This window comes from Lemur catta, chromosome 12, assembly GCF_020740605.2.
Source record: "Lemur catta isolate mLemCat1 chromosome 12, mLemCat1.pri, whole genome shotgun sequence".
NCBI lineage: Eukaryota > Metazoa > Chordata > Mammalia > Primates > Lemuridae > Lemur > Lemur catta.
The window spans coordinates 48,940,366-48,954,462 of record NC_059139.1 but is presented as its reverse complement, the minus strand read 5'-3'; the positions used below and the strand labels follow the sequence as shown (position 1 = coordinate 48,954,462).

The 14,097-nt window shown below is 42.4% G+C and overlaps 1 protein-coding gene across 1 annotated transcript; it reads right to left on the bottom strand.

Moving 5' to 3' along the window:
* Window positions 1-401: 401 nt before the first annotated feature.
* Window positions 402-13,710, bottom strand: LOC123648572 (corticotropin releasing hormone binding protein). Its single transcript, XM_045566434.1, has 7 exons — window positions 13,186-13,710; window positions 12,712-12,805; window positions 12,232-12,389; window positions 10,558-10,768; window positions 8,705-8,853; window positions 4,921-5,038; window positions 402-1,096 (listed from the first exon to the last, which is right to left on the bottom strand). Exons 1-7 carry the CDS (start codon window positions 13,264-13,266, stop codon window positions 939-941), a joined length of 969 nt encoding a protein of 322 aa, XP_045422390.1. The 5' UTR covers window positions 13,267-13,710; the 3' UTR covers window positions 402-938.
* Window positions 13,711-14,097: the final 387 nt, after the last annotated feature.

The following is a 14,097-nucleotide window of genomic DNA, read 5'->3' as shown; positions in this document are numbered from 1 at the left end:
TGAACAAGGCTCAGTCAACAGTAAGCTGCTTTCAGTATCAAAGGACTCAGCTTTCTGCAAATTGTGTTTATGAGAGTTTTAAGGTCCTTGCTGTTCTTGTTAAAAAGTGCATCCATTGTGACAAAGACATGTATTCTAAGTTTTCTCAGAGGATAGTGGAAAATGGATCTCTGCACCCTTCTTCCCTGCTAATACCAATCAGTTAGCATTGCTTGTGCAAACGCTGCAATTCTACCTCAGCTCTAAATAATTCTGCTTCAGTGATCCAGAGTTCTACTACCCTGAAGAAATCCAAAATGATTTATTTTAGCATTTGGTTCTGAACCACATGAGAACATTATTTTCTGATGGTAACAAGGAAGGGCACTACTCAGGAAAGAAAATAAAGCACAATGTCAAGGTGCCAACTTTCTAAATATATTTATTCATGTATGTATTTGTGGATGGAAAATTTTTTCCATGCTACAAAGTTTTGTTAAAAACAAGTTGTTACAAATCAATAAATAATAGCTATAAGTATCATCTCTTGTAAACAGAACAATAAACAGACGCAACTACTTTGCCCCACAAGAGACTTTGAATTTTTTCTGTTATAAAACTGATACAAGTATCACCAATTTTCTTTCCTTGAGATACAATTTTTTATTGCACGTTTGGCACTTGTCTTACCAGTTTCAGGTTTGTAATACACCAAAGCAGCACAAAGATTTCCATTTAAAATTTTTTTTCTACCAAATACGGGCTTATTTTCTGCCACTTGTTCACTTATCTATTACAAACAAAAAAGAAGCAAAGCACAAAAATTAATGCGGGTATGTGTGCTCGAGGCTGGAAATACTGACTGGTGTGAAAAGCTTTTTAACTAGCTGGGCATCAAAACCATATAGAACAGCCATTAAAAACTCACTTAGCAGCATGTAAATCAGCAGGTAGGTTATTCAAAAACTGGACAAACAGAATTCCTGGATACTGTTTCCATTTGGATTTTCCAACTCGTATGGTTCCAGCTGACGATACTCAAAAGTCACACGATTTATGTGTTTCCCACTGGAGACCAGGCGCACCACAGTGTTGTCACAGCCAATTTTCATTTGGGCTGTAATTGATGGAAAAAACAAGTTTCCTGGCAGGTTAGAAACCACACAGCCAAATGGTCTCTGTCACACAATGAAAGCCAGGGCGCACATCCTCCTCTCACATACCCAAACCATGCATCTGCTACCAGGTGAAACGTTTTTGTTTTCACTTTCATTTATACTGTATATAATTAATTATATAATAGTAAAATTGAACTCAGCCTTTCTCCTCAAGTTCAAGAACATTGTTATACCAATAAAATTGGCTGGAGAGAGGCAAGATGTCTCCTGGCCTTTTTCACGTTCCCCCGCCTGCAAGGCTTGGGTGGTGAAGGCACCCAAGGGCATTCTGTCTGTCAACTCAGCAACTCCGTAGTGGGGGCCGTACTGCCCTCTAGGGACAGACTGGAAATCTGCAAATTTGCAGGGGCAGTTTTTGTTGGCTACAGTCTCTGGGGCGGCAAGTGGCATTTAGTGGGCAGGGCTAGAGGACGAAATGTACTGCTGGACATTTATGTAGACAAAAAAAATCACCTGTTTATTATTTTCTGAGTCTAGGTAAAAACTCTGTTTTACACATAAACAAAAACATCACTTGCATGCTATAGACATACACCGAATATACTAATTTTTGTTCTATTGTCCACCTGCACCTTTTCGCCCTCATATTTTACATACTTCTTACATGAAATGGCCTCTGCTGTCCTTACTTCTGTTAAATACAATATTATTCTTTGTCTGTATGAGCATCTGACAACTTTTAGATCTCTTTTAGCATAGGTGTGTCTGAGCACATATTGAAACTCAGATTAGTTTAGTAAAAATTACTTACCTTTTATTTCTCCAGCCTCAAGCTGGTTCCTGAGCAAGACTTATCAGCCCTACAATAATACTTTCTGCTGTTTTAGTTTTCTCAATCTCCTCCCCCTTGTCTCTGTGAGACGTTTCTAAATTCTGAGAAATGCAAGCATTGTCAGTGTGTAGCAGGTACTTCACAAATATGTACCTGGGTTTAAACGAAGTAAAACAATTCAATAGAGTCATTGAGGTAAAAGTCAGTTTGAAGACATAGTAAATATAAATCCTATAATTATTTTAATATAAGTACTAGAGAGTCTAGGTTAAGTTTCTACCGGGAGGTCCAAATTTATCTTTCTTTATACAATTAGAAGGTGATAGTTCTTTTTCTGGTCTTATGCTGAATGTTAATCTGCACAACATGACCTATTTACTTTAGTTAATGTGCCTAATACTTACATATTATTTTGACATAATTGCTAATAAAATCCAATTTAAAGGGTAGGGTCTCTAATAGTTCCACATTGTCTGAACAACTTAGGAGGGACTCATGGAAACATGGTGAATGGGAGAAAAAAATGAACTCTCAAATGAACCAAAGAGTGATATAATTCAAGCCTTAAAATTGTCTTAAACCTCGTTTCAAATATCTAGGTAATGTGGGCAAAAGTGATTTTTTTTTTTTTGCCACTTCCGTCTCACCCTTTTGTCTAATTCAAGTTCTATCATTCAAGCAAAAAAGTAACTCTGGCTTCAATTATCTAAATTTTAAGGCCTGGGTGCTCTTTAGTCCCAGTCTTATCTTCTCACCCAGTTCAAGTACATCTCCTCACAGGTGCTCTCCAACCACTAGCATGAAGTGACTCAGTGCCTCGGACAGTGCATGCAAAAGGCTACATAAGCCACGTGCACTGGCAGCTTAAATCAGGGCTCAAATTTCAATCAGCACAAAAGAATCCTTTAGTTTTCAACAAAGTGAGTTTTTAGAATTTTTTTGCCTTTACCTTGATTAGAAAGTTTGCCTTGAGCCCAATCCTGCCTTAAATCTCATCTGAGACTTTTTTAACGCAGGTATATCTGGAGGAGGGTGGAGTATATATCCGGCCTTAGTGCTTACCTGTGTACAGTCATTCCTTGGTGTCTGTGGGGGACTGGTTCCAGGACCCCCCACGGATACCAAAATCCACAATGCTCAAGTCTCTTTTATAAGAGACTTGATGTACTATTTCCATATAACCTACACACATCCTCCCTATACTTTAAATCAGTGGTCCCCAACCTTTCGGGCACCAGGGACTGGTCTCATAGAAGACAATTTTTCCATGGAAGGTTGGGGGGTGGAGGGTTCCCGGATTATTCAAGTGCATTACATTTATTGTGCAGTCAAACCTCTCTGCTAGTGATTATCTGTATTTGCAGCCACTCCCCAGTGCTAACATCACCACCTCAGCTCCATCTCAGATCATCAGGCAATAGATTCTCACAAGGAGTGAGCAACCTAGATTCCTCACATGCACAGCTTACAGTAGAGTTCTCGCTCTTTTGAGAATCTAATGCCACCGCTGATCTGACAGGAGGCAGAACTCAGGCAGTGATGCAAGCGATGGAGAGCGACTATAAATACAGATGAACCTTCGTTCACTCCCTTTGCTCACTGGCCCACCCCATCACTCATCTCCTGCTGTGCAGCCTGGTTCCTAACAGGCCACGGAGCAGTACCATGGCCCAGGGCTTGGGGACAGCAGCTTCAAATCAACTCTAGATTGCTTATAATATCTAATACAATGTAAATGCCAAATAAATAGTTGTTCTACTGTATTTTTTATTTGTATTATTTGTATTTTTTTAAATTGTTTTTTAAAATATTTTCAAGCCGTGGTTGGTTAAATCTACGGATGCAAAACCCATAGATAGGGAGCCATATTAATTCTATTTCAGAGACGTTTTATATATCAATTCTATTATTTTGTAATGAATTATTCTATATGTTAATTCTATGTCAGATATTTTGTTTATTAAGGTCCATATTAGCTCAGAGAGAGAAAATACTGGTGGGCTGACCTGGTTTTAATGATAAAAGGTAACCACTGGTCAAAAGGACAGTCTGCTTTGCAGCTTCCTTACCTAACTGGTTAACAATCTGGGGTGAAGGAGAGAAAGGAGGAAGAATGGGAAGAATGAACCATGAGGTTAGAGACTGGTGTTCTTTCTCTTCCGTTTTGCTTTTGTCTCTTTAAAGATAATCTAAGATTCCTGCACCTGAAGCACAGATATGGGAGTGACCTTTATAGAAGTGTTTTATGTAATCCTCTCCTCCCACCCCACAGGCTTGGTTGATAAGTTTGGTCATGAGGTCAGTAATTCCCGTTCATCCTCACCCTACCGGAGCATAATCAAATGGACAATCCTCATTGGCCCCTGACAGAGAAGATCTGGCTGTGTTTGGTATGCTGGGACTAAACCAGTCTTTTATTACTGGGGACCACATTTACCTCTGTGTTGCAGAGGCCTCTGAGAGGCTGGTTTAGCTGTTAGAAGTTGGGAACACTCAGCAGTTCTGAGAATTTCTGGTGAAGCTTATCTCTTTGTTGTTTATTTACTATGAGTAATACATATATACACACACACATGGAAAACTTAGTTATTTCATTATCATACTATTACTAATTGATGGTACATCTACTATGTGAGCCATAGTTTTTGTCAGTAGGCAAACCCTTTAGTCTCTAGAGGATGAAAGCAGGGACCCCCAAGAAGGTAGGAAGAGCATAGAATTAAAAAGCTTTGCCTTTTCACAGTTTTTCTTAGGGTCAAACTTAAACATACATCATTATTGCTTCATAGGTTTCTCTCCCAATGTCAGATATTTGGGTAATAGATTTTGAAACCATACATAGGCTCAAATATAAAAAATCTTCATACCAGCTCATGGTGCAAAATTAAAGTTTTTTTGTTAAACTTGTCTTCCAATGTATAAAAAATTGGGGGTGGTTTACTTTAAAAAATCTTGATAAGCACAAAAATAATAATCAAAGAAATGTCTCACCAGGGCCATGAAAAGGGTAGCAAAGGTCAGCTAAAGGCACCATCTTGGAAGGGTCCAATCCAGTTCCTCCCAGCAGCTCCACAAAGTCTCCTATCCCCCCACAGCCTGCAGAGGATTTCTAAGGGGACAAAGCAACAGAGAGGGATATGTTTAAACCAGCTACAGAAGTCAAACCATTTGACCAACAGCATGTTGGTAAAGGCACTCAATCAGCCCTTTGACATCCTGGCGGTGCCATTTAATTTAACATCTGGGACGCCGGAAATTAAAAGACATTTAAAAGGAAAAAAAAATTCATAAAGATTGCTTTTCTAAATCAGTTGAGTAATCATTTTTTTAAAAAATGTGTCAGTGCATGTTTTTTTTCCCCCTCAAGCTGAAAGACTGGAATGATAAAATGGGAATCTGTAAATTCCATATGAGATGCATGAAAATTGAACTCAAAAATGCTTTGCTTTCTGAATCATTTGGACATACATCCTGAATTACTTGAATTTCTTAATGCATGCAGTCAGAGTTAAACCAAGCCAAATACCTGCATTTTATAAGTAGGGCTTTCACTTCGGTTTTTCCTTCACCTCACTTCGTTTCCTCTTTTTTGTGAAGGAATTTTTCTGCTATTCATTTCTGCCCATAAGGATTAGATTCATCATGCATATATTAAAAAAGAATAAAACACTGACGTGGGGCTCAAGTTAGCTAGAATTACCATCATTTTTCTCCTTCCAACTAAAACAAATTTATTTTGAGAAACCCAAAAGAATTGATTCTAAGACTTTGTGTGGTCCACTGTCACCACCTTTCTCAGCTTCCCTTCATCCTTCCCTCACTGTCTTGTCCACAGCAATTCCTGTGCCTTGCTTTCCCACACAGACAAAGCAGCCACTCTCAGTCCCAAATGTTGCACTTTGGGCCACCCACCTGCTGTGATCAGGGCTGGCCTCATTGGCATGCCACCTGTGCAGCCACATAGGGCCACGCTAGCAAGGCCCTGTGTTTGGTTTAATGCTCGGCTACATCCTCAATAAATTTGTAATAAGGGCCCCTACATTTCCATCTTGTACTGGCCCCCACAATTCATATAGCCAGTTTTGCCCATGATCCTCTTCTTCGTTGGGGTGTGCTCATTAGGAGATCTAGTGGAATGTGACAGGGTGCTCAGTGGTTAACTAGATAGACCCTGACACATTCAGGTACCAAGATCTAAAACAGAGAACTTGAAAAACACACACATACATAAGTACACACATTCAGACATTTAAAAGGATGTTGAAATACAACTGGAACTAAACAATAAATTGGAAAATAATATAATGGCATCTGTTGACTAATGAAAGGAGGCAAGTGGGGATATATACTTTTTAAGGGCTTACCTGTTACGCACTGGGTTCTATGCTTAGGTGCTTTATATGTAATTTCATCAACTGATGAAATAGAGGTTTAATTAGCCCCACTGTGTACAGGGCTTCATGTTATTATATTGAGAGTTGAATAAGCCATTTAGGGGTGAGGAAAAACCCCTTAATTGCCTTTCCCTGGAGTAGAGGATGCCCAGGAGGAACATCTCTTGAGACTAAACTTTCCATTTGGTTCTGTAGGTTCCAAATTTCAGCGGATGGTCTTGAAGGGAAAAAGGCAGACTCAGGAGAGAGAAATGGGAAATAAAGAAATTGGGAAGAAGTGGAAACTAAAGTGAGGAGAACAAAACAAAGAAACAAGGAAGTTGGGTGCACCTATTCCTTGGTGTTCAATGACTTTTCTCTCCTCTTTGCAAACCTCTCAGGTTTTCTTATAAACAGTGGCAGAAACTGAGTGATGTAGAGACCTCTCTGAGATTCAGTTCCTCAACAGTGACCCCTAGATGTCTTTGTTGAGGTTCTAAGCCACCATTATCTTTTGCCTAGACTACAACAATGTACCAGAGGAGTACCTATATTCCTTGTACCAAATGTAAGATCCAAACACGGACTCAATGTGCAAAATGGAAGGATTTTTTTGGTGGAACTCACCTTCCAATATATAAGAAATCTGCAATGTTTTATTTAAGAAAATAATCTTGATAGGCACATTAATAATAATCAAAGAAACATCTCACCAGGGCCATGAAAAGGGTAGTATGGCCCCTACAGCCCATTCACTGCAAGGAAGCCAGAATGACTTTTTAGACAATGTATAAGTCAGATCATGCCACTTTCCTGCCTGAACCCTTCCAGTGGGTTCCCATTGTACTTAGAATAAACTCAGACTCCTTAACATGGCCTGCAGGACTGTCCACACTCCAGCCCTGCCCCTCTCCCTGAAGCTGTCTCATGCCACACCTCCCCACCTTGCCTTCTTTCCATTCTGGGAACCCAGCAAGCCCATTCCTGCCTCTGAGCCTCTGCACTACTGTTCCCTCTGCTCCCTGTTCTTCCTGTGGCTGCTGGCTCCTTCTGACCTATCACTCAGGTCTCACTTCTCAAAAGGTTTTTTCCTGGCCACCTTACTTCAAGCAGCCTCCTGTCTCTCCCTCAAGCCCCCTGTTCCCAGTCACTGTGTATCCACCACTCTGCTGCATTTTCTCTACAGCACTTACCACTATATGAAATACATGGCAACTTCACCCTTCTCATCCCACTAGAATGCAGGTTCCCTGTGAGCAAGACCTGCCTTGGTCATTGCTAATTTCCAGCATCTAGAATAGCGCCTTGCCCATGGTAAGTTCTCAGAAATATTTTCTAAAAGAATAGATGCCTAGAACCCTGTAGGCTCTAAATTGTTCAGAGGAAAATACCAAGATTACTCTGTATAGCCTTAATAACTAAAGTGCAGCTCTCTGAAGCTGTGACCACACCTCCCATCTTCTTTATTTTACATCAAGAATGACACATAAACAGTATTAAGCCAATAAGGCTGTACCAAAGGTACCCAAACACGTCCTTATCAAAGGATTATTCTTCCACTAAGGTCCAACTAAAAAAAGATAGGCACTGGTCCATGAATTTAGGGCTTAAAGGAAATTGGATATACTCCTTTTCTCATCTATTTATTTGGTGTTCACTAAAATCTGTCTGATGAGGAACTATGACTGCCTTTGATAGCAGCAAATACATGAGTTATCTTAACCGAGGCATATGAGACAGTAAAAGGAAATGAGGATGACTCAGAGGGAAGAAGCCATCAGTGCAAGTAGATACGGTCAAACTTCCAAGGTCCATACAGAAGTTCATTTGAAGACAAATTGATGGGGATTCTCAGCTAAGATTTTTAAGGCAAAATGTATTGAATTACCTGAAGAGTATTAAAATACTCTTCAATATTTTCCTGTATTTTGCAATATAAAAATCCAATTTTGCATTTTATGCTAGAATTAGCATTCCTTCATAACACAGTTCTGTCAATGAGATACTTCCTTCATGTCAAAAGAAAATTCCAATAATCAGAAAAACAGCTGTGTAGATGACTCATACTAGGTTCTGCTAGGAAAGAATTTTTGTAAAAGAGGCAAGTACAAGAGAGTTCAATTGTAATTATATACCACAACTTTACCAGTTGAAAACATTTCTTACATCATGAGAAAAGTGTTCAAGCAGTCAGGATGGGCACCTGAGTACGAGACTTGCAGCATAACTAAAATAGAAGAAGGGTTTAGTGACAGCAGCTAGGGCAAGCACGTGAGGTTTCAGTCAATCAGAGGGACGTACTACTCCAATTTGCTAATGCCCAGGTTTGCCGTGGATGACTGCTTCTGCTCTGACAAAGCTGTGGCCTTACAGAATGACTGGGAAGCAAGTAAGCAACTCACCTTTAACTGAAGGCCATTTAAGTGTCCCAGGGTGAGGTCAGATATTTTGATCACTACAGGGTAAATTATGGAGAAGCTGCAGTTGCGATGCTGGTGTGGAACTACCAGGGTGAACTTTCCATTTGGGGTCTGAGAGATGACATTGCAGGCTTTGTAGAAAAAAAAATCACATTGGCATTACTTGGTTTGCTGGATTTTTATAGGAATTTATTTTATCCTTATTCTAGGCTCCTGTTCATGGTCTAGGGCCTTCTGCCTGGGAAGAGAGTATATGTTTCACAAAGGCAATCTGGAGACAGGAAGGAGATGGGGAATAAAACTCATTGGTGACACGTGGATATTGTTGGGAGGCCCTGGGCTGCAGGGTCTTCTGATCTTAATCTCAAGGGGTTACCTTGTTTATAACAATCACAAGACATAAATCAATAACTGAATAAACCATACTAGCTGGTCATAGTTCTAGGAACATGTGAGTTAACCAACGTCCAGGTTCAAGCTGGGAATGTGAAAGAATCAAGGCTTAGAGGTGAGGCCAGAACTCAAATTCTGTCTATCTGAAGGCTTCATTCATAGAATTTGGAGCCATAATGCTACTTTTTAAATAATAAGGTAAATAAATAATTTCATTTTAAGTATTTTCTAATAGTGATGAAATAGGCTAAGAAAAAATAAAAAGATATCAGGCTTAAGTCTGAAAAGTACTTGCCAGGTGTTAAGTGATAAGTTGACTAAATGGTAAATTATTAATGTTTAATTTACTCACAAGAATTTCCAAAATTTTTTGTTTCGTATCTCATATCTAGATTTATAATATATTTATTCTTCTAGATATGAAACTAGAAGCATCAGAATTTATACTTTTCTGCTGATTATGGGACAAAAGTTTCTGATTAATCAGAACCACCTCTTCTTATATGTTTAATTACATTTAATTTTGAAAAGAACTGAAATTCCTTGATGATTCTCATTTCTAACCAAACACAATATAGGAAAAATATTTTATTTTGTCCTCTACAATTATTCTGCTCCAGTCTTCAGAAACAGCCTTTTTGGTGGTAGCTTCTTTTGGAAATTTTTTGTTTTTTTAAAAAGAGAAATCAGAAGATCAGTATATATTATTCTTTGGCAGATTAGGCCCCTTCCTTCAACTACATGAAGCATTAATATAAATACTATTGTATACAATCTAAAATGAGTGATATGCTTCCTTCTGATTTTTGAAAAGATTTTTCTCTTAATAGGGGAAAAAAACAATGAACAGAGGAGTAAGCTCATTTTGATTAAGATAATGTCATGCTTTAGGCCTGGGCTGTTCAGTTTCACAGCACAATCTATGTGAGTGTCCATGAGAAAGGAATTAAATTAGAGTGGTGGGCTGAGAATCAGAAAGCAACATTGAGGTGCTCTGGTCCAACCCTCCACTTGGGGCATGACATCTGTCTACCACATCCCAGACATGCAGCCTTTTAGCCTTTGCCTAAATATCTCTAGGACTGTAACTTCATATCTGATCCCGCAAGCTTATCTGGGATCAGCAGAATGACTTGGGAGACTAAAAGTTGGTCGCTGAATGCATTGTAGTACCTTAGGAGATCAGAATAAGACTTTGGGGAAAAAAATAGAACTGTACCCATCATAAATTGGTATACTATCTAGCCTGGGAAATAAATTAAAAACTGTGATTTGATTTTCATAATCATGAATAAAAAATATCCTTTAGGTCATTTCTAATTAAAACAAAATTTCCATTCAAATTATTCCTCAGTTCAAATTTCTTAAGTCCATGCAATGATACCTCTGAAAAGCAGGTTTCACTCCCAACTTTTAACTGAGAAGACAGGGAGCCCACTTACGAAAGAGGTTGGGATCTGTCTTTATGGTTAACGTGAATCCATTTCCTGGTTCATGGACCCGGAAGAAGATCATGGCCACATTCTGGGAGGATCTGATGCTCCTCCTGCTCAGACCACTCTCGCAGAAATCTATGTACCGCTCCGTCATGGGGAGAGGATGATCCTGGGAACTGGGGAACTTCTCCCCCTTGAGAATCCAACCATCAAATACCTTTCAAAAAAATATAGACATAGATGTTACATCAGCTCCTGAAGTCATGGGTGTGTTGCAAGGGGGAAAAAGTTATCCAACAATGGGCCTTCAGTCATAAGTGAGGAATAGCCTACACTCCCTGCCTGCTTGCTTTTCATTTGAGTATTTTTTTGACTTTGAGGGTTGTTTGCAAGTAATATTATTAACTAATTAATGCTTGTTTTTCATTGCAAATAAAGCTTTCAAACTAAATCAACTTTCTTATACTTATTTTATCATTTCAACCACCTTGGTAAGTGAAACTACAGGCAATGTACATTTTTATCTTGGTCATATTTTCCACATCCCACCTTCAGAATTCAGTAGAAACATAATTTGGGTTTTGTTCAACTACTCTCTTTCCTATAGTCATTGAAACATGAACAAAATATCTCAAAAATAGGTAGCAAAAGAAAAAACTGGAGCATCAGCTTTACCTGCCAATGGTTATATATGCCCATTTTTATCTTTTTTTTTATCACATATATTACTTTAAAATATCAAGAACTGCTTCAACAGTCAGGCAATGATGGCTGGAATGCCACTTGGGACTTTTCCCCCCTTCATTTGTTAAACTTTGCAGTTGGACAAAAGGTCACTTTCTATTGACTTTATTCCCCAAATCACCACAGGTCTCCAGTTTAATGAGTCCAGTCTAGTCCACGTGAACAAAATTGCCGGCAACCCAGCTACGAATTATTTCCAACGTGTTTGCCAGGTTTCAAAGTAATTCTACTTTCGAGGTTTTAATCATGATTATTTTAATTGGACAGTAGAACTCCATCAGCCATTCTAGACTGACCTGTTAGACTTACGGACACCGGCTGGAAATGCGGATGCTGCTAATTTGGGGGTCTTGTCCTCCCCTCCCACCTGTCTCAGATTAGATTTCCCCTCAGCATCCCTTGCTGCAGCCAGTGCCCTACTGATCCACAGTTGGGTCGCCCAGGCACTGAAGATAGCCTCTGCGCGCTTGGAACAGCTCCACCAAGAGAGGGACCAGCAGGAGCGAGGCAGACCCAGATCTCAGACGTGAGGGTGGGGCGGGCCCTCTAACCAAGACCAGCTCGTTGGGTGGACTCGAGCGCTGGTCCTAGTTAGTTTTACCTTATTTTCTCTGCCCCAGATTGCGTCATGCAGCACTTCGCGCTGCGAGTTCAAATCCTTAGACGTTCCCAGTGCCACAGAAGCGCACAGAGGGAAATTTAAAAAGCCACTGCAGCGTTCAGAGGCACCAGCCCTACCGGGTGTGGGGCGAGCTTCTCGCCGCGTGAGGGTCCCCGAGTGCGCCTTTCCGACTCGGGCACCAGCGAGCGGAGTGTCTAGCGAAGAGTTGTCACCGGCTCCCCACGCTCGGCAGCCCCATGCTGAGCGCAGCGCCCAGCCCTTTCCAACCCTGGCGTGGCTCCCGGCCGGGGCTGCGCGAGGCAGGGACGCCTCACCTTGAGGAAGTCCCCGCCCTGACAGTCGATGGAGACCAGGTCGTAGTGGATGGTGATGAACTCCTCGGGCTCACCGATGAAGAAGGCGGCGCAGTGCAGCTGCGGCCGGTCGGCGGTGAAGGTGAACTGGCCCTGGAGGCTCAGCATGTCCAGGCACCCTGTGGACGGCGGGGGGATGGCGGGGACAGGAGCGTTGTCACACGGCCAGGAGACGCGGGCTGCAGCCACTGTGGCACCGACCTTGGGCAGCCCCTCTGCGCGCGCCCCCTCCCCCGGCTCTGCAGCTCCCCAACTCCCAGCCTCGGCTGCGCCGGGTTCCCGCGCCCCAGGGTGCGTCGCCCCCTCTCGTCCCGGGCGCGCCTCCTCAGACAAACCCTTAGCGACGGGAATCGCGCGGCTGGCGGCCCGCCAGCCCCTTCCCAGGGACGTCCGGGCCAACCTCCCCGCGTCCCCGGACGCCAGCCCGGCACCCCGACTCACGCAGAGCGCGGCGGTACGGCTGCTCCTCCTCCAGCTCCCGCTTCAGGTTGGCGCTGAAGAGCGGGAAAGGGTCGTAGTCCGCCGCTTCCCGCAGCTAGCAAGAAAAACGGGTCAGTCTAGGAAAGTTCAAGGGGTGGGAAAGAAAAGGGACCGGGAGCGGGGCTCCCTCCCGGCCGCTCAGCGAAGCGAATAGAGAGAGCGGGTCTCCCCGAGTCCGGAGGAGACGGGACGCTGACCCTCTCCATCTCTCCGTCGGACCAGCGTAGCCCCAGCGGCCAGAGGGCAGGCGGGCAGGGATATCCAGGGGCTGGGAGACAGACCGGTCTAGGGGAAGCCAGGGGAAAGACAGGCTCCCACAGAGAGGGAACAAAGAGCAAACCCCCAAAAGGCTGGGGACAGAGGCAGCCTGCCTGCCGCCCAGGGCTGAACACTCACGCAAGGCAGGTGTGATGGGTCGACACAGGGATGGCTCACCTCCAGGTACCGGCTCTCGCCTCTGAGAGCCACCAGGAAGATCAGAATGAAGTGGCACTGAAGTCTGAAGTTAGGTGACATGCTGGCCTTGCCTCGGCAGCTGGGATGCTCTGCTCCAGAGGTCGTGGGCTTTCCTTCCGACACCTTCGCGCAGCCTGAGGGCTAGAAGCTGGTAGGGTCCCTTTGCTGGGTCTCTTTTATAGAGCAGTGGGGAGCGGAGGCTCTCTGCCCCTTCCCGATCGGAGCTCAGTAACCATGGGTTACCCTGTCTCATTGACAAAGTACGTGGCGATGACGAGGGTCCAGCTCTCAGCCACAAATCTTCAGCGTGGCCCAGCATTATTCACCAAGAGTGATTACAGTCGCTACAACTTAGTGAACTGAAAATGTAGGATTAAGAATGAGGCAGGGACGAAGAATAAGGGAGGGCATTTTCTTGACTTGCCAAATGGTACATTCTACTTTTCTGTGGACATTGGGGAAATTTTCAGTTTTGAAAATCAACGTAACAAACTTACACACATGCATAAAATACCCAAACACACAGAAGGTTATCATGAAGCCTCATCCCATAACCTTGGATGGAATCGTGCTGCGAATTATCGAAGAATTTAGTACTCATGCAATTGCTCATGCCTGTCAGTAAGAAACTTGAGGCATTTTCAGCTCCAAAGAGGCTGACAGAAGTCAAAGTCTGCTTTTGCAGAATATTGCAATAATGCAATTACAGGCTTTCTTCCTGTCCCTTAATCTTTGTTTTATTCTGTTGCCGTTTCTTATAAGCATTTCCTTAATGGAAAGCTAACTCTGGTGTCAGTGGACTTCTGGATTTTAGCTGAGCTCTGCAACTTGACCTGAGTGTTTATATGATGTACACACTCCTGAGCCAGGTAACTGTCTTATGACCTTAGC